The sequence below is a fragment of the Littorina saxatilis genome, linkage group LG15 (assembly GCF_037325665.1).
Source record: "Littorina saxatilis isolate snail1 linkage group LG15, US_GU_Lsax_2.0, whole genome shotgun sequence".
Classification (NCBI taxonomy): domain Eukaryota; kingdom Metazoa; phylum Mollusca; class Gastropoda; order Littorinimorpha; family Littorinidae; genus Littorina; species Littorina saxatilis.
The window spans coordinates 27,126,812-27,153,061 of record NC_090259.1 but is presented as its reverse complement, the minus strand read 5'-3'; the positions used below and the strand labels follow the sequence as shown (position 1 = coordinate 27,153,061).

Here is a 26,250-nt window from a genome sequence, read left to right as displayed (position 1 = left end):
TTCTGGTGTTTTTTATTGACTTATTCTCTGAATTGCCAGCTGACATGGTTTCACATAACTCTCACTCACTGTTGTCTATATTTAAAGCGCTTCCTTTGTTTCTAAGATTTTGTCACTAGTGCTCTTGTCTCACTTGAATTGCTTCTTTGTTGGTATTACCTTGTGATATATATACAGAGAGGTTATGTTGATGCTTATTTGGGGGTTGCATGGGGTTGTTGACACCCCAACGCATGAAGTTGATATGGGCTGAGAGTGATAACTCAGGATCAACACACACTCACTGTGTTGCAGGTGAAGCAACTAGAGGTGCAGCTACTGAAGGAGAAAGCCCAGTGGATGACAGAGGCCGACCAGCTGGAGAGGAAACTGGGCGGACAGTCCGGCGACCTTGACACAGCACTGACCAAACTAGCAGAATTCAAACAGACCGTTAAGTAAGGGAAGCTTTTTTTTCACTCTTAGATTTTTTCTGCTGAAATGTTGAAATTATGAGCTTTTAGTCACTTTGATCAGCTTCACAAAGTCTGACTTACTTCAACTAACTTTTATAGAGAGAGAAAAATATCAGGACCTTTTAGTCATTTTAATAGTATTTCAAAATGTGCAGGCTTTTTAGGCTGTAAAGTTGCGCACAAAAAAATTGGAACTATGAATGGTATATGATACCAGGACCAGGGCCTGGTGACAGTAAAGTTAGCCAGTATGATTTTCACAGAAATGTGGTAAGTGTGCTAAAATTTCATAGCAATATGAGCCAAGTTAACAAATTGATATATGCTGTTTTCGATCCACGTTAGGGAGCTGCAGGAAGACAAGCGGATATTAGACGGGGAGCGGTTGTTAATGGAGCGAGCCCTGCAGAGTGAAATAACGACCAACCAGAGCCATGACATACGCGTCTCACGTCTGGAAAAAGACTTGCGAGACATGCGGGTGGAACTTGAGCAGAAGGTTGAAATTGGTGAGCTGTGTGGGGGACAAGTCTGTTTGCCCATTAAAGGGCTTTGTATTCTTCCCAGGAAAGTTGAAAGAGGCGGGTTTATAGCAGTTTCAAGTGCCCCTAAAAGACAGGGATCGATTCTTGTTGTGCCGACATTGGTGTCCAGTGCTAGAGAGCTGCTTAGATTTTTTCTGGCAGGAGGTTTGGACGGATGAGTTTCTTTATTTCTTTACTTCGTGTCATCCTTACTTTGCTTAGTGTGTGTGGTGTGTGTGTGCGTGTGCATGCGTGTGCATGCGTGCTGTTGCTATTGTACATCGCCGTGAGCTCTAGTGAGAAGGGGCGATTAATAAGTGTTCATTATTATCACTATTAGTAAGAAATCATGTTTTACAATGTCTGGGGGAGGAGAAGATGCATCGGAATCATGGTAGTAGGCAATTAAGTCAGAAGGACACATTTTTGACTCACATGCGAAGCAAAAGTGAGTCTATGTACTCACCCGAGTCGTCCGTCCGTCCGTCCCCCCCGTCCGTCCGGCCAGCCGGCCGGCCGGCCGGCCGTCCGTCCGGAAAACTTTAACATTGGATATTTCTTGGACACTATTCAGTCTATCAGTACCAAATTTGGCAAGATGGTGTATGATGACAAGGCCCCAAAAAACATACATTGCATCTTGACCTTGCTTCAAGGTCAAGGTCGCAGGGGCCATAAATGTTGTCTAAAAAACAGCTATTTTTCACATTTTTCCCATTTTCTCTGAAGTTTTTGAGATTGAATACCTCACCTATATATGATATATAGGGCAAAGTAAGCCCCATCTTTTGATACCAGTTTGGTTTACCTTGCTTCAAGGTCAAGGTCACAGGAGCTCTTCAAAGTTGGATTGTATACATATTTTGAAGTGACCTTGACCCTGAACTATGGAAGATAACTGTTTCAAACTTAAAAATTATGTGGGGCACATGTTATGCTTTCATCATGAGACACATTTGGTCACATATGATCAAGGTCAAGGTCACTTTGACCCTTATGAAATGTGACCAAAATAAGGTAGTGAACCACTAAAAGTGACCATATCTCATGGTAGAAAGAGCCAATAAGCACCACTGTACTTCCTATGTCTTGAATTAACAGCTTTGTGTTGCATGACCTTGGATGACCTTGACCTTGGGTCAAGGTCACATGTATTTTGGTAGGAAAAAGTTGTAAAGCAGAAGGTCAAGCATGTGAGTCGTATGGGCTTTGCCCTTCTTGTTATTTATTAGTGAGTATTTCTACGCACATACCCTCCCAGAGGGGAGGCTCATGGCGTTTACAATATGCCGTGTGAGATGGAATTTTTTACACAATATATCACGCATTCACATCGGCCAGTAAATCTCAAGCGTGTTAGGCGAGTATATACTTTTCACGGCCTATTATTCCAAGTCACACGGGTATTTGGTGGACATTTTTTTTATATATGTCTATACAATTTTGCCAGGAAAGACCCTTTTGTCAATCGTGGGATCTTTAACGTGCACACCCCAATGTAGTGTACACGGGACCTCGGTTTTTCGTCTCATCCGAAAGACTAGCACTTGAACCCACCACCTAGGTTAGGAATGGGGGGAGAAAATAGCGGCCCGACCCAGGGTCGAACACGCAACCTCTCGATTCCGAGCGCAAGTGCGTTACCACTCGGCCACCCACCCACATAGGCAAGAGATGACACCAGATGAACAAGATGAATTGATAAGCCTGTGACCTTGAAGGTCAAGTGGTTTGTTATCGATACGCATGCAGGCAGGTACATGCTGAATCATACAAAAAAAGATGTTTCAGGTGAAGGTTTGGTTGCCTTTCCATTAACAATGAGTCGATTACCTAACACTTGTCCAAAGTATGAGTGCATGATGACCACTGCAATTCCTTTTAGAATCTCTGGCAAAAATGATTAAAACGGTGATTCTGTATTTCAGTGGGTGACCTTGAAGACACTGTGAGGAACAAGGATGCCGACCTTGAGCAGCAGAGGTCACTGGTTGAGCAGCTTGATGTGGACAAAGTCAGAATGCAGGTATGGGTCCATCTTCCCTGCTTTTCTCTCCCCTTATAACTCATTGTCTCCCAGGTACGGATATATCCGAACCCACTCGTATGGCTCTATCTGACCAGGTATGGATATATCCGCTCAGACTGTCAGCTTCAGTCGCTTCCTGTAACGTCCATCTAACGCCTGCATTCCAGCGTGTTGATACACTGAGTCACTACACTGAGTTACCACAATTCTGAGTGACCCGCTGCAGCACAGCTGGTCTCGGCTAAAAAAAAACTTGGTCAACATAGCTGGAGTAGAAAGTGTTAAACCATGTAGCTAGCCAATTTAAGGTTGAATGAGACCATCCCTCCACTGGGACACTTACCAACAATCAACAGTCTGACGGCTTTCTGTGCACAGTAAAAGATTTTGGTGACTAAATTTAACAATTATTGCCACTGGGGGAAGAATTTACCCGATGCTCCCCAGCATGTCGTAAGAGGCGACTGACGGATTCTGTTTCTCCTTTTACCCTTGTTAAGTGTTTCTTGTATAGAATATAGTCAATGTTTGTAAAGATTTTAGTCAAGCAGTATGTAAGAAATGTTAAGTCCTTTGTACTGGAGAGTTGCATTCTCCCAGTAAGGTTATACATTGTACTACGTTGCAAGCCCCTGGAGCAAATTTTTGATTAGTGCTTTTGTGAACAAGAAACAATTGACAAGTGGCTCTATCCCCTCTCCCCCCTTTCCCCGTCGCGATATAACCTTCGTGGTTGAAAACGACGTTAAACACCAAATAAAGAAAGAACTATAGGGTCCATTGAGAAATGTTGATTCATCAAAACATCCCCACTGTGCCCAGAAGGCACCCTGGCTGTTGAGTTTTGGTATGTTTGCAAGTGGAAGGATTGTTGATATCCTGTTAGAGATGGTATTGTCAAATAGTTTACACAGGAAAGACTATGCCTAGGTCCTTGTCTACATTTTTATACCGAAATCGCCATTTGACCATTAAAATGCAGAGTTTGTTATCTACAAATATCAACAATACACCCCCCTTTCGATCAGGAAAGACGAAACCAGTGTAGCCGTTTGAAAATTCATTGTAGTATTCCAGCGTAGTACTCATAGTAGGATATCCTTATATGGAAAATGCCAAGCGCAAAACTCCTCTCAAATCCCGTGCATTTCGTGCGTTTAAAAAAAAGCGTGGACAGCGCTCCAGTGTCAAACTGTTGCTGCACTTGTTTGGGCGTGGCTATAAGCACAGTGACATGAATTTGATTGGTCAGTATTTTTAGGTTTTAGGCAAAGCACATGTTCTCAGCAAACAGAAAACAAAATATTGGAAACGTGAGTCACGCTACCCAAATATAAAATCTTTTTTTACATATATTTTTTTTTCTATAACTTTTTTCCCCATGGTTCATTCATCATTTGACATAATTTTGTATCGAAATCTAACCATAAGATTATTGAAACAAGTCGCGTAAGGCGAAAATACAACATTTAGTCAAGTAGCTGTCGAACTCACAGAATGAAACTGAACGCAATGCCATTTTTCAGCAAGACCGTATACTCGTAGCATCGTCAGTCCACCGCTCATGGCAAAGGCAGTGAAATTGACAAGAAGAGCGGGGTAGTAGTTGCGCTAAGAAGGATAGCACGCTTTTCTGTACCTCTCTTTGTTTTAACTTTCTGAGCGTGTTTTTAATCCAAACATATTATATCTATATGTTTTTGGAATCAGGAACCGACAAGGAATAAGATGAAAGTGTTTTTAAATTGATTTCGACAATTTAATTTTGATAATAATTTTTATATATTTAATTTTCAGAGCTTGTTTTTAATCCAAATATAACATATTTATATGTTTTTGGAATCAGAAAATGATGGAGAATAAGATGAACGTAAATTTGGATCGTTTTATAAATTTTTATTTTTTTTTACAATTTTCAGATTTTTAATGACCAAAGTCATTAATTAATTTTTAAGCCACCAAGCTGAAATGCAATACCAAAGTCCGGGCTTTGTCGAACATTACTTGACCAAAATTTCAACCAATTTGGTTGAAAAATGAGGGCGTGACAGTGCCGCCTCAACTTTCACGAAAAGCCGGATATGACGTCATCAAAGACATTTATCAAAAAAATGAAAAAAACGTTCGGGGATTTCATACCCAGGAACTCTCATGTCAAATTTCATAAAGATCGGTCCAGTAGTTTAGTCTGAATCGCTCTACACACACACACAGACACACACACACACACGCACGCACGCACACACATACACCACGACCCTCGTCTCGATTCCCCCCTCTACGTTAAAACATTTAGTCAAAACTTGACTAAATGTAAAAAAGCAAAAATGTAGACGACCACCTTTAAGAAGTAAATGATGACAACTTCAGAATTCTGATCTCTTTGGCCCTTCGATTGGATGACTTTGTAGTCAAAATGTATGTGCTGCACGTCTTACGACTATGTACGCTAAATGCTGTTGTAGACTGAAATTGTCATCGCTAGACTGACAGTACACTGGTACCTTTGATGAAAGGACGCTAATTGGGACCCACTGAAAGTGTCCTTACACCGCATGTTTTGGTCAATAAACCAAGGGACTGCAAAAGGTGTCCTTCATTGGAAGGTGTCCTCTCTTTTGAGGGGCCTCGTATCGCAGGTACAGTGGAACCCCCATTTTAAGACCCCCCAATTTAAGACTCCCTCCCTTTTGAGACCTTGTTTTCTCAGATGTTCTGTTAATAACCTGTGTAAATTTATCCCCCATTTCAAGACTCCTTGTTTTTTAAGACCTGATTTTGTCAGATTTTGGGAGGTCTTAAAAGGGGGGTTCCACTGTATCAGTTTATTCCATACATGTGTGCTGCACATCTGGCCATTAGTTATATGAAATGCTGTGCTGGAGTAAAACTGTGAGTTGTTTCACTGACGGCATTGTGACAAACTTAAGATCAACATGGTATACGTACGTTCCACGGTTTCAGCGAGAGATGAAGCAGCTGGATGAGAGCAAGTCACAGTTGGAGGAAAGGGTTGAGCGACTTAACTTTGACAACAAGGCCAAGGAGCAAATTCTCCATGACACGCGAGAAATTCTCAGGTGAGAGAAGGTCGACAGAACTCAGGGCTCCCACTTTTCCGTAAATTGCAGATTTTCTAAACATTTCTAAATGAGAAACCTATAAATGTGCTCAGATTTCTGTCAGATTGCACCTTTTTGAATGTAAATTTCACATTTTGCCACAGTCAGTGGTGAGTCAAGTAAAACTGCATCTCTTATATAGTGTCAAGTATACTTCTACGTCATTTCCTCTCTGTTTGACGTTGTTTCCGAATTATTTCGCTCTCTTTGGGCCAAGAAAAAGCAAAGGGGAAAGGCATGTTCAGCATGGTTCTTCAAGTGAGAATTGTTTGTGAGAACATTTCATGCAGCTGTTAGCATGACATAATGTGAAATAATTGGCAGCAGTGATGGAGATAACCAGTGTCCTTTGCATGATTGACATAGATCAGGCTAGAGAATGCTCCTCGGATCTGCACATTTCAGAGGAAACCTGATTGGTTTTCTGAGGAAGAAAAATAATCTCTGAGGAAAACAAATCCCAAAACAATCAAGCTCAGTACAGTTTGTTCTGAATTTGGCCCAATCCATGTTTTGCGTTAACGAAATTTCCTGCCAGAAGAGGCCTCCTGATACCCCCCAGAAATGCCCAAAATTGATTTCGCCCTTGGATGCTGGCCTATTTCAGCTTTTTTTCAAGACAGTAGTTCCCCAGCCTGATTATTGTTATAGAGATCGGAGTGCATGTCCATGTTATTTTGCAGGAAAACTCAGAACGAGCTGAGCGAGAAGAGTGTGGAGTTGTCTGAACTCCATGGTGCCCTTGAGGAGCGGCAGAGAGAACTGCACGAACGTGTCTCCACGGTAACCAGCATTTCTGCACACTTTTTCTCTGTTCCATGCTCAAGTACCAAGCTCACAGTAGCAAGGTCATAGTCTGTTCTCAAAAAGTGCTCAAATGACAAGTTTCTCCAACTGAAATACAGTAGAACCCTCGATCGTTTTAAGACCCCCCCCCCCCCCCCATTTTAAAACTTCCTCTCTTTTAAGACCCTACTTAAATTCCAGACATTCTGTTCATAACATCTGCTAATTTACCTCCATTTTAAGACTCCCACCCTTTTAAGACCTAATTTTATCAGATTTGGTTTTTTTTTAAAAGGGGTTTTTCCTGTACATATTAAATTTGAGCATGAAAAACTTGTGACGCTAACAGTAGTATTGACACAACCAACCATCCATGCAATACCTTCATCTGCGTTCCTGAGCTTTTTACTCTCAGGTTTATCGTGTGTAAGTTAGTTTAGCGAAGGAGAAGAAGATACAAACATCAAGGCATTTCTGGTAGGCACGGGGGTCATGTAGCTCGGGTGGTAGAGCACAGAGTGAACCTGCATCCTCGGGTAACAGCCAGGTTCAAATCCAAGCTGGGACAGACACAGATCAACATGCACACACCTCGGTAGCACAACTTTGTTGCTGCTAGCTTTCCACTGGGTGAAAGTGACCCAAATTTCCCAGCTATTTGATGCTAAAGTATGGGATAAAATTAAATGAATTGTCACATGTCACACTCTTTCTGAATATGTTGATTAATACAGATGCAGCAATTGGAGAGTACAATCCATGAAACGCACGACGAGATGAGCCAGCGCATGCAACGTGTGGACAGCACACTACACAAATACGAGACTGAGATCAAGGAACGCACTTCACAGGTATGTGGATTTTTACACACCTTCACAAAAAGTGTTTGCGCCAGCCAGCTCGAGTTTGTAATTGATCTGTTCATGTTTTTTTACCCTATCACCTTGCTGACACATGTTGGTAGTTTAATGTTACTGTTGTCTGTTGAGGTTGAGGGTTTTCAAGGAATGCAGAGCACAGATATGTGGCATTTTACACACTTTAAAAAAAAAAAATGAAGCCAGCCAGCGCATGCAACATGTGTTTATCACTACACTACACAGAGACGCTCAGGATGCTTACATGTGTTTTAATGCAATTCTAATTCTAAGTTTACAGCAAATATGAAGCGGGCTAGAGTTATTAGTTTTAAGTGCAATCGTTTAATTCTTAATACATGTGATGTTTTTATGTCTGTGATCGCCTGACACTGTAAGACAATTTTCCTTGTTTTTATGAGGACAGTAAACATTTTGAGTCTTTGAGTCTTGAGTCTTGAAAAAAATATGAGGCTGACATCAAGGAACACAATACAGAGTTCTGTTGCCTTTACAAAGTCCCTAAAGTGATCATGCCAGCCTTTTTCCAAACCAATTCTTCTTCAAATATAAGAATTTGGGATCTTACAAAAATACGGTAAATCTGTGGAAATATATTGAAATTCTGTAACGACGTGCACCCAGCCAAACCTGGTCTAAAATACAGTAATTGGCAGAAAGAAACCAGAGACTATAAACCGATATGTGGGGACCATTATCATGTACAGTGGTACCTTCGATGTGTGGCCCCTCTGATGAGAGGACACCTCCCTTAAAAGGACACATTCTGAGGTCCCTTTGTGTATCATCTCTACCAAAATATAGACAGGATTATGCAATGTCGGGACACGTTTTGCTGGTCCCAAGGGTGTCCTTTCATCACAGGTACCACTATCTTATTTCTGGTATAGGTGTTGTCTACAGGGTGTCCTTTCATCACAGGTACCACGGTATCTTATTTCTGGTATAGGTGTTGTCTACAGGGTGTCCTTTCATCACAGGTACCACGGTATCTTATTTCTGGTATAGGTGTTGTCTACAGGGTGTCCTTTCATCACAGGTACCGCGGTATCTTATTTCTGATTTAGCTTCTGCCCAGCAGCTGGTATAGGTGTTGTCTACAGGGTGTCCTTTCATCACAGGTACCACGGTATCTTATTTCTGGTATAGGTGTTGTCTACAGGGTGTCCTTTCATCACAGGTACCACGGTATCTTATTTCTGATTTAGCTTCTGCCCAGCAGCTGGTATAGGTGTTGTCTACAGGGTGTCCTTTCATCACAGGTACCACGGTATCTTATTTCTGATTTAGCTTCTGCCCAGCAGCTGGTATAGGTGTTGTCTACAGGGTGTCCTTTCATCACAGGTACCACTATCTTATTTCTGATTTAGCTTCTGCCCAGCAGCTGGTATAGGTGTTGTCTACAGGGTGTCCTTTCATCACAGGTACCACTATCTTATTTCTGATTTAGCTTCTGCCCAGCAGCTGGTATAGGTGTTGTCTACAGAACTTTGTGATGCCACTTAATGACCTTGACCTACTGCTGTGCTTTAGATTGCTGACCTGGACGACCGACTGAAGGACACAAAGAGGGAGCTGGTGGACACCAGTCGACAACTACAACAACAGCAGCAACTGGCACGACGACAACAGGTGGAGCTGCAGGCCACCATGGCCAAAGTGGATGAACTGGAAACTGTAAGTCCACGTTCTTTTCTTTTTTTTTATACACAGCAGTACTCTTTTTATATTTAGTCAAGTTTTGACTAAATATTTTAACATCGAGGGGGAATCGAAACGAGGGTCGTGGTGTATGTGCGTGCGTGTGTGCGTGCGTGCGTGTGTGTGTGTGTGTGTGTGTGTAGAGCGATTCAGACTAAACTACTGGACCGATCTTTATGAAATTTGACATGAGAGTTCCTGGGTATGAAATCCCCGAACGTTTTTTTCATTTTTTTGATAAATGTCTTTGATGACGTCATATCCGGCTTTTCGTGAAAGTTGAGGCGGCACTGTCACGCCCTCATTTTTCAACCAAATTGGTTCAAATTTTGGTCAAGTAATCTTCGACGAAGCCCGGGGTTCGGTATTGCATTTCAGCTTGGTGGCTTAAAAATTAATTAATGACTTTGGTCATTAAAAATCTGAAAATTGTAAAAAAAAATAAAAATTTATAAAACGATCCAAATTTACGTTTATCTTATTCTCCATCATTTGCTGATTCCAAAAACATATAAATATGTTATATTCGGATTAAAAACAAGCTCTGAAAATTAAATATATAAAAATTATAATCAAAATTAAATTGTCCAAATCAATTTAAAAACACTTTCATCTTATTCCTTGTCGGTTCCTGATTCCAAAAACATATAGATATGATATGTTTGGATTAAAAACACGCTCAGAAAGTTAAAACAAAGAGAGGTACAGAAAAGCGTGCTATCCTTCTTAGCGCAACTACTACCCCGCTCTTCTTGTCAATTTCACTGCCTTTGCCATGAGCGGTGGCCTGACGATGCTACGAGTAAAATGGCATTGCGTTCAGTTTCATTCTGTGAGTTCGACAGCTACTTGACTAAATATTGTATTTTCGCCTTACGCGACTTGTTTTAAGGTTCCAAGCGTGAGAATTTTCTGTCAATTTTCCTTTTGCCATTTTGTACACTGGCAGCAGAGGACTCCCATTTTCAGATCCCAGGCGTGAGAATTTTCTGCCAATTAGTGGACTAGCTTCCGGCATCATGATATCAAAATCTCGACCTCCGGTCTCGATTTTGATATCACTGTCTCAATAGACCATAGCAGAAGATATCATCACACAGTCTGTCAATATTGGGTAATGTGATGGTTTATGAGTGGGTATGGTGCTTCTGTTGTACTTGCACAGCTTTGTTGTCTTCAGATGAATTTGTTTTGGTATGAAGTGAATTAAAGGCAATGGAGGGGTTCATTGGTAGCATCAAAGTTTGGACTTTTGTTTCATCTGATTTGTGCTGTGGTTTTATTTTTCAAATTCTGGTTAGCCTTGCATTGCCAAGGCTGGGTTTTGATATCAGAACTGCAGTTTCTTCATTTGGCAGTTGCATGTTAAGCCTTCTAACCATGTTATGTTTTGTTTGTCCCTCTGTGTGTGTGTGTGTGTGTGTGTGTGTGTGTGTGTGTGTGTGTGTGTGTGTGTGGGAGAGAGAGATTGAGAAAGGCATACAGAGAAACATGAGTGAGAGAGATGGCTGTATGTGTTTGATGTTATTATACATACATTTTGCAAATTTCTCTGGGATTTTTTATTGTTGTTGTTTTTGTGTGCAAGATTTTGTTACTATAAGCTCATCTTCATTTGTATTGGACAGACAAATGCTCGACAGAAACAGCAACTGGATGAGCACAAACATGAGAACGTCGAAGTGACACAAGAGCTGAGGCTTACCAGGTGACCTACTTATTTTTTAGTACATTTTCAGTTTGCGTTTTGTAGCCTAGTGCGACAACCATAGGTTATACACACCGACACGGTTGGCCTAGTGGTAAGGCGTCCGCCCCGTGATCGGGAGGTCGTGGGTTCGAACCCCGGCCGGGTCATACCTAAGACTTTAAAATTGGCAATCTAGTGGCTGCTCCGCCTGGCGTCTGGCATTATGGGGTAAGTGCTAGGACTGGTTGGTCCGGTGTCAGAATAATGTGACTGGGTGAGACACGAAGCCTGTGCTGCGACTTCTGTCTTGTGTGTGGCGCACGTTATATGTCAAAGCAGCACCGCCCTGATATGGCCCTTCGTGGTCGGCTGGGCGTTAAGCAAACAAACAAACAAACAAACAAAATAGGTTATACAGTAAATATAGTTAATCTTATGAAAGGAATGCTTTAGATAGATTACGTCAGGGCTTTTGCTCGTAAGGACTGGGGAAAGCATTTTTGAGAGAATGTACAGTTTACACATTTGAATACAGTGGAACCCCCCTTTTAAGACCTTAAAAAATCTGAGAAAATCAGGTCTTAAAAAGGAGGGAGTCTTAAAATGGAGGTAAATTTACAGAGGTTATGAACAGAACATCTGAAAAAACAAGGTCTTAAAAGGGAGGAAGTCTTAAATTGGGGGGTCTTAAAGTCTTAAAAAGGGGAGTTCCACTGTAACTTAGGTTTCTGCCTTGTTGTGCCTGCATGTGTGTATGCTCCTTGCTTGCACATTTGGTTTGGATAATCAAACAAGTTATCAAACATGGAAACCATTTCACTATCACACCTAAAGGTGCTGCATAACAGAAAGGAAAAATCATGAGCAGCTATAGGCAGGGCTCTGGAACGGCTTTGTCTTTGATTATTTAGCTTGGGTAATTTGTTTATTTTTGTGGGGGTACTATAATAATTGTTATTTTTAATACAGATTTCACAGTAAAGAAATTTTGATTCCAAAGATCAAAAAATAAAAAATGTAAATTGAAAAATCCTTGGTGTATGATTGATATGAAGACCTTGCCAGACCTGTTTACCCTTACGATTTTGGCGTAATTTATTACGATTTTCTGCAAAAAATACGCCATTCCGCTATCCGTGTCAAGACTACGATTTTCATAAATAAAAAAAATGTTTTTTTTGTTTTTTTTAATAATCAATTCACATGTTTGGCATTGTTTTTCAATGGCAAAATGGGGTGAAAAAGCACAGGACTGACCAGAGATCATGTCTGTCTGATAAGACGCTGGAGAGCCTTATTCTAGTGGTGAAGTCTCGCCCTCACTCATTCGGCAAGCGCAAGTACAGTAGAGAAACGCTTGACACACTGAAAAAGGCCTACTACGAGCAAAAGAAAAAGAATCAGTGATGCATGTGCTTTTGATGTGATCTTCGTTGAAATTATGATGACTACAAAAACTGACTGATGTGTTTTGTTTGTGAATGATGGATATATGTGCATGATTGCGTTTCGCAGACACAGTTGTCATGTGCGTTGTAATTGGCGACGAATGCTGGATGATTACTATTTTTGTGCCAGGATTACTATTTTTGGGGCTGAGCATTACTCCAAAACACTTATGGGGGTAAACAGGTCTGCCTTGCCTGAACAAAAGATAATTGCACTGTCTGTATAACTGGCACATTTTTTCCTCGCTGAAGGGAACAACTGCAGACGCAGCATGCAGAGTTCCTAGCAACGAGACGCGAGCTAGCGGCAGCACGGCGGGAAGCGGAACGGGTGGCGCGAGAGCTGGACGTGGTGGGTGCCACACAACGCAGCAAGGAGCAGAACACCGCCCGGCTGTCAGGCGACCTGGGGGCGTGCAAGGCCCGCGTTGCACAGGCTGAGGCTAAGCTGGCCGCTCAGACCAAACAGATGCAGAAAGACCTGGCCCAGCTGACAGAGATACACAGAGCCGAGGTGGGTACCGACTCTAGAGCCTTGTTGTAGCCTGAGACCTTAATCGCCCAGTTGACAAACACAGAGCAGAGGTTGGTACTGACTGTAGAGCCTTGTTGTAGCCAGACCTTAATCGCCCAGTTGACCGACAAACACAGAGCCGAGGTGGGTACCGACTGTAGAGCCTTGTTGTAGCCAGACCTTAATCGCCCAGTTGACAGACAAACACAGAGCCGAGGTTGGTACTGACTGTAGAGACTTGTAGTCGCCAGACCTTAATCGCCCAGCTGACAGACAAACACAGAACGGAGGTTGGTACTGACTGTAGAGCCTTGTAGTAGCCAGACCTTAATCGCCCAGCTGACAGACAAACACAGAGCAGAGGTTGGTACTGACTGTAGAGCCTTGTAGTAGCCAGACCTTAATCGCCCAGTTGACCGACAAACACAGAGCGGAGGTTGGTACTGACTGTAGAGACTTGTAGTCGCCAGACCTTAATCGCCCAGCTGACAAACACAGAGCGGAGGTTGGTACTGACTGTAGAGCCTTGTTGTAGCCAGACCTTAATCGCCCAGCTGACAGACAAACACAGAACGGAGGTTGGTACTGACTGTAGAGCCTTGTTGTAGCCAGACCTTAATCGCCCAGTTGACAGACAAACACAGAGCGGAGGTTGGTACTGACTGTAGAGACTTGTAGTCGCCAGACCTTAATCGCCCAGCTGACAGACAAACACAGAGAGTAGTAGACTGGCTGTAGAGACTTGATTGTCTTTGTTGTGCAAGTTGTGATTAGGCCTGCACTGAGCAGCTCAGAGCAAACAGAAGCAGGCAGACCTGGTATGAGCTGACAGAGAAACACAGAGCGGAGGTGGGTACTGGCTGTACAAACTTGTTGAGCAAGTCATGCTTATAGGTGACACTTGCATGGTTGCACTGTTTCTGGCTACATTCACTGAGCTCTGTATTGTTTTCAGCTTCCACGATTGATGCTTGTCATGGATGGACCGCAGGAACAAATCAAATACAATGTAACTCTGCATCCATTGAACTTGATTGACCACTGATATCTTACAGACAACTGTCTTTGGATTAACAACCACTAACTGACTACTGTATATGGATTAACAACCGATAACTTACATCTCTCTTAGTATCAACCACCAATTTTATCTCCCATAATTCCGAGAAGAACGGGTCACGTGAAAGAGCGAACGCGGGAATACGTCACTGAACGTACTTTACCTACAACTACAAGTTGTGAAAGCGAAAGGCAGAGGAAGGTTAGAAGGATAGCAAGGGAGGACAGCTACCTAGTGCACCAAATACATCTTTACAGGACGGAATCCAAACATTCAGAGACATATTCCCGCGTTTGCTCTATCACGTAATCTCTTTCCTCTCTACATTGTGGTCGATAAAACTACAATTAGATTTCACTTCCTCAGGTAGGCTCGTCATAATTTTGCAATAAGTGAGACTTGTGTGTACAGATGGAGGCGGTTCAGTCATCGCGGAACGAGGCGGCAGGGCAGCTGTCAGAGGCACTGGACAAGATAGAGGATCAGGCACAGCAGATGGCGGAGAACGAGCGTCTCTATCGTCAGCGTCTGGACACCGCCCGCTCTGAGCTGGAGGCCCTGCGCAACGAAGTGTCCTCACGCAAAGAGGTCCTCCGCAGCGCTAACGAAGCCATTTTTCAAAAGGTATGTAGCAGTCAGATGAGAAATTGAATAACTTGTGTGAGTAAAAAGGATTGACTTGTATGACGCAAATCCCACTGTAGTTTTAAGCACCTTAAAAATACTGAGAAAAAGAAAATACCGTGGAACCTGTCTGTAAAGGCCACCCAAGGCACTGTATTTCATTACAGGTACTGTCTGCTCCAGGCTGGCTCCAGCTAAAAATAATTGGCAAGAACCACTCCCCTCCCGCCTATTTACCTTTTCCTCCCCCATTTCCCTCCTACCCCTCCCATCCACAGTGGCGCCTGAAATACGGCCAGACCACTCTTTCTTTGTCTGCAGCTAGCGTGGCCCTCTCTGTTAGCTGTGTTGATAAGGTTCTGTATGCCGCGAGCAGCGCGCTCTAGAGAGATAGCAAAGAGGGTAAAAACTGAGAAAGTTTTCTGCACTGTTCAGAGTGCGTGATAAGTGGCCCTCCCTGCCTTTCGGAACTGGTGTTTTCAGTGTGTTTTGCCGGGCATCTCTCAATAGTTATATATATTGCAATGCATGCCACAATTTACAAGACAGAAGAAAGGATAAATGAGAGAATTAGAAAAAGTGTGTGCTCCCCCCCAAGTATATAATTATGCTACTCTTTGCACTCCGAGAAAAGTTCAGCTGAGATTGCAAAACTCGCCACCGGATGGAATACAGTGAAGGGACTGAGCAAAAGTGTTCTTTACAGACAGGTGGTCTTTATGAAAGGTCGCCATTTGGCAAACACCCCACTGCCCACAAACATTGATTGGCTGTACCGTACGTGACACACACACATACAAGTTTGCTTCATATACTTATGCTTCATGTACATGTCCTGTACACTACATTGGGGTGTGCACGTTAAAGATCCCACGATTGACAAAAGGGTCTTTCCTGGCAAAATTGTATAGGCATAGATAAAAATGTCCACCAAATACCCGTGTGACTTGGACTAATAGGCCGTGAAAGGTGAATGCTCGCCCTAATAGGCTTGAGGTTTGCTGGCCGATGTGAATGCGTGATATATTGTGTAAAAAATTCCATCTCACACGGCATAAATAAATCCCTGCGCCTTGAATCCGTGGTTGAGATATGTGCGCGATATAAATTGCATAAAATAAAATAAAATAAAATAAATAAATATAAAATGATTCATCATGCACCATTGAGGACAGATAATAGAACCAAAATTATAGAACAACCTCGCAGTCTTATGATAGACATAGACATAGAACATTTTATTATCTCAACGAGGAGAAACTCAGATGTGGTGTATACAGCATTACAATATACAACATAAAACGTAAGAACATAAATAAAATATCGAGGCGCAAATATTCCACTCATAATAGTCAAGATTAGGACGACAATATCAAAACAAATATCTCTCTCTCTCTCTCTCTCTCTCTCTCTCTCTCTCTTCTCTCTCTCTCCATTCATATCACATTACCTCACAAGCAGACACGCGGGCTCATAGGCGCATGGAATCTATATATATATATATATATCCCATGACCTCCCTTCTTTGTCTCTGTTACTTCAGTATGGGTATATATGTTGTATTTTTATAGCTCAATAAATACATCATGGACTCCAAAAAATATATGATAGTGCAGATTCCGATTTGGGCAAAGGACTACTTTCCTCCCGACCTTTGACCTCGCGCCGAACAATGTGACACATTTGTATGAAGTTCTAAAATCGTATTGCACGGCTCAGAAAACCATATCAGTTGCACGCAAAAATGAATCTCAGAACTGATCTGATGTATGAGATGCAATAAGCAAAAGTTTCTTTCATTATGAAAGCAATGCAGGTCGAAAAAAACGAACATTCAACTTACAAGATAACCAGATGCTAGCGAACCAAAACAAAAACACGAGTACCCTCCCCTTGCATCGTTAGCAGACGACTTTTGAGAATCTGTCGGTAGTGTGTTTTGGTGTGCGCCTTCAGCTATCAAACATCGGCTGTTTCACGTGTTTTGCGAGCAAGTCTACTCTTTTGCCTGGCTCTGCAGTAAGTCCACATATTTTTCCGTAATCCAGTCATATTCCTTCACAGACGTGTCGGTCGCGTTTTCCTCACCGCACCCATACCAGTTTAAGTTCATCCATGCAAACACACTCGCAAAACAGTTTATCACGTAGATACATTTCAAATAGGGAGCAAATGGTTAAATCTAAACCTACATATTTGTTCCCTAAAATTTGCTTCTCTGTCAATAAGCCTAATTACACACGTTCGAGAAAAACAACGTGGAATCGATTCTGAATCGAGTAAGCCAAATGGGTACCGCCCAAACCCGTTTCGCCGTGCCGACCTGAAACGCAAAACAAAAGAATTGTGCGCTTCAACTAAATTAATTTCTATTCGACTTCATTACTTTCTTGCAACTTATGAACCTTTACTTAAAGCTTTTAAATGGTCTGAAAGTAGTGTTACCGCGTACTTATCGATGCACTCATTCGTTTTATTTTTTCAGCGACGGTCACTTAGTTTAAGGTTGCAAAAGGGCTAAGTCTCGCTGGCAACAGTTTTACCCTGCACAGATCGCAACAGTGCCGCTAGTAGTCTACACTTTGTGTTTGATGGTAGAATGGGATATACAGATTACAACACTCGTGGTTTTTTATATGGCTTGTATTTCAGTCAAGACCCAGCGGGAATATCAATCGAGAGCCACTCGCCAGAGGCTCGTGTCTCCCGATGATATTCATCCGCTGGGTCTTGACTGAAATACAAGCCATATAAAAAACCACTCGTGTTGTAACCTATACATATACATATATATGTTAAAAGTTGCTTAAAAATGATCCAGATCCAAACAACATCACATCATTCAGGTATATATTTAGGTTATAACATAAGAAAGGATGTACAGCCGTATCAGTGTCATATCACATATAAGTACTTTCCATTCCAACATCAAAAATATGATGAAGAGCAACTGGTCATTTACAGCATTAATGAAGCCATTTTCCCAAAGGTTTGTTGATGAAATTTGAAGCATTTTTACTCTGTTAATGTGTAGTTATTAAGTAGCAAAAACAAACAACTAAGGAAGAAAAAACAAAACAAAAAACAACTTGGCATTTGAAATCTCGCCTTGTTTTGCTGCTAGGATTCAGAGATCGCTCACCTGAAAGCTCAGGTATCTCGCTTGGAGCGGTTCGGCATGACAAGCCAGCACGCCCCTGCTGCAACTTCTGCCCCCCACCAGGCCGGCCATGCCCAGCACGTCACCTGGAACCCTGTGCTGCACTCCACTGCCAAAGATCAGGTGGGAGATACAATGTGTTTGTGTATGCCAAAGTGTGATATGAAGAGGTGGGAGAGAGAGAGAGCATTGGTGTATTTGTATGTTGATAGACTGTAAATGCTCAGGTGGTAGAGAGAGAGATGAGAGAGAGAGAGAGAGAGAGAGAGAGAGAGAGAGAGAGAGAGAGAGAGAGAGAGAGAGAGAGAGAGAGAGAGACATGAACAGATAGACAGGCAGGCAGGTAGACACACATAGAGATAGAAGGTTGTATGCCCGCCCCAATTAAAGGCACAGTAAGCCTCCCGTAAACCATCACAGATACGGTCAGGCTTTTACACACAGTACAAACACCCTTTCATTTAAACACTCACCGATTGAGAACTTCCTAGGTGCCCTCCGTAAAGAGCGAACAATTTTCAAAGAATTTATTTTTGCGTGGTTTATCTTACCCCTGAGCCATCGTGAACCCGTGTGATCCAGTTTCCCTTTTTCACAATGTAGTCGTCAGTTAGTCATTTGAATGCGACTCGATGTGAGCTTATCTTCAATAGCACGTTTTTATGCACGAAACAAACGGCTGTGGTTCACAAGAACTCTAGCGATGGCTTTTGACTGTTGAGAGGAACAGCGATATGCATAAACCGTCGTCTGCTACGACCCTTGCGTGACCCTGCTTCCGGGCTTTTCTTTTTTCAAACTTTCACAACTTCGAATTGTACTGATCTTGTCTTGATGAAAAAAGAATTCTTTTATGATTAACGAATGTTTGTGTAACAAGCTGTCAATTTATTATTTAGATTTTATAAGTTAGGTCTAGCACAAAAACGCACCACGGTCCAAATAATCATCGATCCACGGCTATCGCCAGTTTACATCGATAGAATGAGACCCGAAGGGAAGTAACTCATTTTTGACCTGAGTTCAGGATGGGTCCAAAAAGTGTTCGAGACAATCTGCAAAATTAATTCTTTAAAAATTGCTCGCTCTTTACGTAGGGCTCCTAGGATGTTCCCGTTTGGTGAGCGTTCAAATGGAAGGGTGTTTGTACTGTGTCAGTGTGTAAAAGCCTGACAGTATCTCTGATGGTTTACGGGAGGCTTACTGTCCGGGCGTGATTTCCGGTATTGAATATTCATAACAGCCGTCCAGCACCAAAACGAGGCGCCATTGTTGTAGAGGAGCAAGTCCACGAAAATAAATTCTTTGAAAATTTCTCACGCTCGACAAAAAGCAGCCAGGATGTTCCCGTTCGGTGAGCGTTCAAATGGAAGTATATGCTTGTACTGTATGTAGACGCTCGGGGAGCTCTGTGATGGTTTACGGGAGGCTTACTGTGCCTTTAAGCCATTCATAGACACACAAGACAAACATGCAGAGAGAGAGAGACAGACAGGCTGACAGACACACATAGAGCTAGAAGTTTCTATGCATGATTGCGCATGGCTCCAAGCCCCTCATAGGCACACAAGACAGGCAGACAGAGAGAGAGAGAGAATGTGTATCCACAAGCTCGGCCAACGAAAGAGAAAGAGAAAGCTTCATGTACTTATTTACAGTTTTGCAATAAAAATGAAGTGAAAGATAGTGAGTCTTGCATGGTGATGTGACAGTGAGGGGAAATGTATATATTATGTTATCATTTGTAACCATTTGCACAGATAAGGCTCATTAAAAAAGATTGATAGGGTTGAGATTTTTCAGTTAGATTGCCTACATTATAACTGTTTCAACATAGTTTTGAGTCTAACTATGTGACAAAAATACATCTTTTAAAGAAATCGAGACACATTGAACGGGAAAATGGACTTGAGGCATCTGTTCCAATCTGCATAGCCGGCCATTTTCAAGCATCTGGCATATTCTTCCATAGACTGTGCAGTTTGTTCTCAAGGGTAGTGGGGCTTGGCCAGATCTTCTCTCTTGGCTGTTGTAGATCTATGCAGTTTCATAGGACATGATCTACATTTTGTTCTGCTTCACGTCATCCCCACAAACACAGGGGTACGTAAAAGACCTGGGTCACACTGCCATAAGTGCAGGTGGCTGATTATACACCTAAACACGCACACACCTGGGTAGCGCTACTCTGTTGCTGCTAGCTTTCCACTAAGAGGAGGCAACCCGAATTTCCCAGCATGGGGATAATAGAGTAAATGAAATGTAATGAAAAAAATTGAAAATCTTTTGCAGAGAACCGACACAGGAGGAGGGGGACTAGGGTACAGCCAGCGTCCCCCAGCAGGCTCCAGTCAGCGCTACTTCCTGTCGTCCGGCCCCCACTCCCCGCTGTCTTACCATGACCTCAGCCACAACAACGCAAACCTCAACTCCTCGCACAACGCGTCGGAACTGCCAATCAAGGATACCTGGGACGACAAGGACCCCCAGTCTGTGGACGAGAAGGAGTACGCCGCTGATCACCTCATCTTCTCCTTCGAGAGGCTGGGCGCCCATTTTGTGCAGACCGGTGGGGAGGGTGGAGTGTGTTTAACTGACGCTAAGGCTGATGAGTTCGATGGCGAGGCGACAACTTTAAAAATGTCCACAGGCCCTGATTTTGGGTTGAAATCAAAGAACGACGCAAACAATGACAGCAAGAAAGGCAGCAGCAGCGTCAGTAAAAACCAGGGTCCAAGTGCTACGGACAAATTCCAAGCTGGCAGTGCCAGGACCCAGTCAGCTTCTGCGACAAAGTCTCAGCCCCAGGGGCAGAAGACGGGGAAGAAAAAGGTGAAGCTGAGCGGAAACAGTAATGGGAAATTGCATGCGAAGAGATCGGGGAGCGTCAGAGGAGAGAAGGAAGACTATTCCCATCATCACCAAGGTACACAACTTGTGTGAATCAATTTTTCATACTTTAATTTTAGCCTCCTTTGATATCACCTACAAGTAGAAGTAATTTGGTGCCCGGTCATGAAATTCTAATTTTTTCCGAATTAGTGTTGCCTCCTTTTATAGCACCTACTGATAGAAGTAATTTGGTACAGCTAGGTCATGAAAAGCCTTCTCTTCCTACAGGTAGACAATGAAAGCAGGTTTATTTCTTTAATCCGAAACTTGGGCTTCTGAATTTTCATTACATTTGTGTGCAAGTGATTTTCAGAGAAGGAATGAGATCAAACTCCTTACCCACTCCTGAAAATGTAGTCATCCCATTTAGCATGATGAATTACCTTGTTGCATGTGAATCCAGTACAGTGGTGTGACCTGCGATGTGAGGCCCCTCCGATGAGAGGAAACCTCTCAGTAAAGAACAAATGTGACCCTCCACCACGGAATGAGTCGCACATGTCACCTTTGCATGATTTTCATATTTTTACATTTTCCTAAAGAGGTTTTTATGCTCTATCCAGTGGTGAAACCCGTTTTAGAAAAGAGCAAAAACTGTTTGAGTTATAAGCCTGTGACTAAGGTGACCCTCACACTGTTACCAGGCACTCCCCGGACTTATATATTAAGCCTAGCGCAGAACCGCGCGAGGTGACATGCGACTCATTTCGTGGTGGAGGGTCACATATAGTGTAGTTTGTTTGTCTGTCATCTTGACCAAAACTATGCCAGGCCACCTGCAGTCTGTGGGCACTTTCTGCTTGTCCCAAAGGAGCCCTTTTATCGCAGTAACTATGTACGCTACCAAGATTTTTGAGTAACATTTATTACTAATATTTGCTGTTTTAAAATGATTGAAACAATCATGTGAAAATCAATAATTATCATGCACGTTCTGGCATTATTGAGCATTATCCGTTTAAATTTGTAATGGCAAATCAAGCTACTTCCACTGATTCGATCAGCTCGGAGACCAGAACATAATTTGCTTTCCTGGCGGTCAGTTTGGGATAAATGATGAGTTTCCTTGGTTTCAGATCCAGAGACGCTAGTTGGAAGCTACCAGGGAGAAGAGGAAGATCCTCAACCTGTCAAAGAGTGAGTCTTGCACAGTTATGCCTAGAACCGACTACAGTGGTACCTCTAATGACCTTGAAAATGTAACCGGAATTCCGTCGTTATACCGAGTTTTGAGTATTATACAGCTTTGGTTTGTCACTAATTGTTTGTCTGTGCACTGTAACGTATTGTTTTGTCAATAACAAACGTTCCAAGAACCTACCTTTCTTGTTTTTTGATTCTGAATTTTGGAACGTTGGCAGTCTCTTTGTTTTTGGATTTGGTTTGTTAGGTCCTTGTCAGGGTCAGTCAATGATTTGGAAAGGCGTTTTGATTAATTTCACCGGCAATATGATCATGTTCTTCTTTCTTTAAACGAATATGGTAACCAGGTGCAACATTTAATCATAGACAAAATGAAATATACACAAGTACGTCAACCTAGTAGTCAATGTAATGGACTGACAAACAAATAGGAGATGATGAACATAAAAAAGAACATAGGTCAGTCAAACGTTGTCTCTTTGATCTGAAGATATGGCACCAATTTATGGTTTGTTTCTCGGTCCACTTCAAAGATCAGTAGGTCAAGGATCTACATGTATCTTGATTTCTTCTTCTAGTTGAAGATGTTTTCCTTCCTGTGTAACTTCGTGAACACCATCACAGATGTGTCCAGGCTGGGATGAGAGCATCTTTCCACTTGGAAACATTTGACATGATGTACTCTGTTCAGTTGTTCGGATTTTTGGATGAATTTATTTTGCAGACAATTAAAGGTGTCAAGAAATTAATTCAGCAAAAGTGGTCTTTTTGCATGCATGTTGTACATGAGATTGGAATTTAGAGCTCTAAATTGTTGGGTGTTTTTTTCCCCACACAGAATGGAGGGACTTCAGCAACAGTTGCAGGCCAACGCTATACGACAACAAGAAATTGAACGACAGCTTCGCACGTTGGACAACTCTGACGACAGCCCGTCTGACCAGTAGTTTCTCTTGCAGTGATGGCATTTTACCCAGCCTTTATTTGTTTTGTGTGATCGTGAATATTTGGGGTGGAGGTTGCAAGATGGCAGGTTGATCATGACATTTCTGTTGATGGCTGAATTTTTAGAATGCGACGAAACGTGCAACAGACTATTGATGAATTTAACTTACCACATTCTGTATTTTCTGTCTTACTTCACTGGAGTAATAGCTATCATGATTGTGACAGACTTGTTTTAATGAAAGTAGCAAAAGCAAAAACAAACTAACAAATTGCAACTGTGTTAATTTGACGCAAGATTGATCCGATTGTACATTCCCTGATATGATCTGATTTTTGATTTTATGTGCTTGTTTCACAGCTATCCGTCCATTACGGGGAATGCAGAGTGCTTTGTTGATCTGTTACTTGAAAAAATGTATTACCATTTTATCCTTCTTTTTTTATTCCTGTGACCTTCAAAAAAGACCATTTTAAATTTACCATACTGAATGACCAGGAAATTGTTAGTGCAATTTGCAACTTCATTTTCCAATCAAAATTACATTATTTCTGGAGTGTTATTTGTATATTTAATGGGTGTGAATATTTGCATGAAATGTTCTGGGTGTTGAATAAAATATATTTTTTAATAACTCAGTAATCTCTGAATGGTTGTGGTCTGCTTGTAAATTGTTATCCTGAGTGTACTGGTTGGTGAATGAATTGTTGTTTGACCTTGTACAAAACTGCTTATGGTGGTTTCCTGCATGCAACTATTTACCTGCACTGTTCTGGCTGTGAATAAAAATAATGATTTTCACATGAAATGTGCATGCTGGCGAGTCCCCCAGCATAAGATTGGGAGAAGAACACATGGTGATGTGACCACAGAGTGTGCGCGCCTTCGTGAGCGAGGCTGGTACTACATATTGTTCATACGAAATGACAAACACAGGTTACAAGCGATAACGCGCAAAAGTACTGGTTTATTATTTTACATCTGACACTAGGGATCAGTAATGTATAGATATATAGTTACAGTACCACGTAATGCGATACTACGTATTGCGATACTACTTATTGCGGTAAAAAACTTATGGACAGAAAGAAAAAGAGAAAAGAAAACAAATTATTAGACATGGCAAAAGTATCAAAAGCATTAACAAGACACGAGAAGTAAATACAAGAAAAGTAAACAATCACAAGACAGGCGAAGACAAACAGACAAGAAAGTTACAATTACCAAACACTCGTTGGTTAGTCCTTCAACAACAATAAAGAGTTACGTTCTGTACGTTCAACAATAAAGAATTACGTTCCGTACGTTCAACAATACCTTAAGCACTAAGAATACTCAAGAAACTTAGCATACATACGTTTAAAACCAAAATGGCTACTTTCAGAAAAATACAAAAACGTTGACTCATCAGGCCAGGAATACAAAGCAAACTGTCATACCAAAAAAGTCTAACGACAACGTTCCTGCGTTAATCAAAGTCACAAACAAGATATTTACTCATCCACTTTCCCTCAATAACGTTACAAGAAATAAGCCCGTTTACAAACGATCACCACAGACCGCAAGCTTCTTTTACCTAAATTCTTTTAACGTAAGGCTGAAAAAGTCGGAGAAAACGTTTCACTTCGAACTTCGTTAACCACAGAAAACACAAGTTATCATTATAAACATTAGCGACTTTCTAGCGTCTACAAAACATTGCTGTACGTTCACAACACTAGAACAGTTGAACACACAATAAAGAAACACTACAACAAGTCAGACTTTCAACTCACGTTATACATAAACAACTCACAAAGTCATTACAAAATGGCGACCAAAACACAACACAAACAAGTAACAACAAAATTACCTTATGCGCTGTGTGGGTTGACCAGCAGTACCAAAAACGTGTTGCCTCACAAACGAAGGGCACAAAACGATTCACACTTGAGAAACAACTGTCTCCAAGAACATTACGTTGACGTTAAAACATAAGAAACACTCCGTTGGTTCACTTGATAACCTTCATACGTTTACATCAAAACCAAACGCTTCCTAAAACCCTCAGATCGACTGACGAGACAGGAGTCAAGCAGCGGTATTTATGGAAACAAAAACCTAACATGGAATAGTTATTCAAAAGTCAAAGGTCACCGGATTGACCAACCAACAACATTCCTAAGACAGAATCGGGTGAAACTACTATTTTACAACCAATCAGTAACCGATCACGCACTCCGTGCATGCTCAAAACTTAAAACGGTATATTTAACAGAAAGAAGACAAGGAACTAGCTGACATCACAAAGCTAAAAACACGTGAGTCACACGTATTCTAAAACTTGCAACGCAGATTCGCAGGGCTCACCTCAAAATCAAAACACGGAAAATAGCACGTGAATCTCACGGTGTTCTAAGACTAAACGACGCAGTTTGTGACGCTCCGACCAAAACCAGGTCACAACAACTGAACAAGGAGCACGTGAATTTCACGTAAAAATATTAACGCTCCACAAAACGGGTCACAACAAGGTGCCACAATAAAAACACGGTTTACTTCTTTTTACATCGTGCAATGACTTGAGCAAACGTAATTACAACAAAAAATAGGTGAATGCATGCCACATCGGCATGCACACTCCCACCGGAAATTATATTAATATAATTTACTTCAAAAACCTTTGTACAAACATATTCCTTATATCAAAAGAAGAATAACGCAGATTTAGACATTTCCAATTTACAACTCAAAATCATTGTGTTGCAAAACATTTACACAGCACTATTACGGTTCAATCATTTTCAATGTTTCAACACATCTCGTTTCAACTAAATGCCGTTAGTCATTACTCGACGGCATAAAAGAAACCGCACCACTTAAACCATAAATGTCCGTTACATCATCTGATATAAAAACAAACCGCAACAATCTACAACTGTCAAATTGGAAAAACACTCCAAAGTTCAATGTTCTTTCAGTTCACTTACACAGCTTTGTCTTTGTGATTTTCACAATCTACTAACACAGTCATTTTGTGAATAGGTCGCTCTAATATGCGACTATCACCAGTGGGACGGCCGTGATTGTCTAGATCCTTTGTTCCAACATGCACTTTCACTCGTCTGACCAGTCCATCAGATCCCGGCATCACTTCGACTACACGAGCCATGCACCACTCTGATCTGCACAAGTTCTGGTCATGCAAGACAACAACATCTCCCACCTGTACGTTTGCCTGGGGACGTTGCCAGACACGACGTTTCTGCAAGAGTGAAAGGTACTGGCTCTTCCATAGC

At 41.9% G+C, this 26,250-nt stretch overlaps 1 protein-coding gene and 1 long non-coding RNA gene across 3 annotated transcripts in view; one reads left to right on the top strand and one right to left on the bottom strand.

Annotated features, from left to right (window-relative positions):
- LOC138948962 (coiled-coil domain-containing protein 18-like) overlaps window positions 1–23,610 on the top strand; it is a 170,636-nt gene extending 147,026 nt beyond the window's left edge. Inside the window, exons 17-31 of one of the 2 annotated variants that reach the window (XR_011450131.1) lie at window positions 295–437; window positions 801–964; window positions 2,908–3,005; window positions 5,973–6,088; window positions 6,814–6,913; window positions 7,651–7,767; window positions 9,328–9,471; window positions 11,124–11,203; window positions 12,886–13,147; window positions 14,619–14,831; window positions 17,956–18,114; window positions 20,284–20,917; window positions 21,960–22,020; window positions 22,865–23,110; window positions 23,217–23,610. Coding sequence is in view for 1 of the 2 variants with exons in the window: in XM_070320640.1 (XP_070176741.1) it covers window positions 295–437; window positions 801–964; window positions 2,908–3,005; window positions 5,973–6,088; window positions 6,814–6,913; window positions 7,651–7,767; window positions 9,328–9,471; window positions 11,124–11,203; window positions 12,886–13,147; window positions 14,619–14,831; window positions 17,956–18,114; window positions 20,284–20,917; window positions 21,960–22,020; window positions 22,865–22,973 (2,400 nt within the window). In the remaining variant the exon portion in view is untranslated. Of the gene's footprint in view, window positions 1–294; window positions 438–800; window positions 965–2,907; window positions 3,006–5,972; window positions 6,089–6,813; window positions 6,914–7,650; window positions 7,768–9,327; window positions 9,472–11,123; window positions 11,204–12,885; window positions 13,148–14,618; window positions 14,832–17,955; window positions 18,115–20,283; window positions 20,918–21,959; window positions 22,021–22,864 lie in introns of both variants that reach the window. The other variant, XM_070320640.1, reaches the window with a different exon arrangement.
- The window catches only part of LOC138948979 (uncharacterized), a 411,010-nt gene that overhangs the window by 12,815 nt on the left and 371,945 nt on the right, over window positions 1–26,250 (bottom strand). The gene's annotated exons all lie outside the window — the stretch shown is intronic.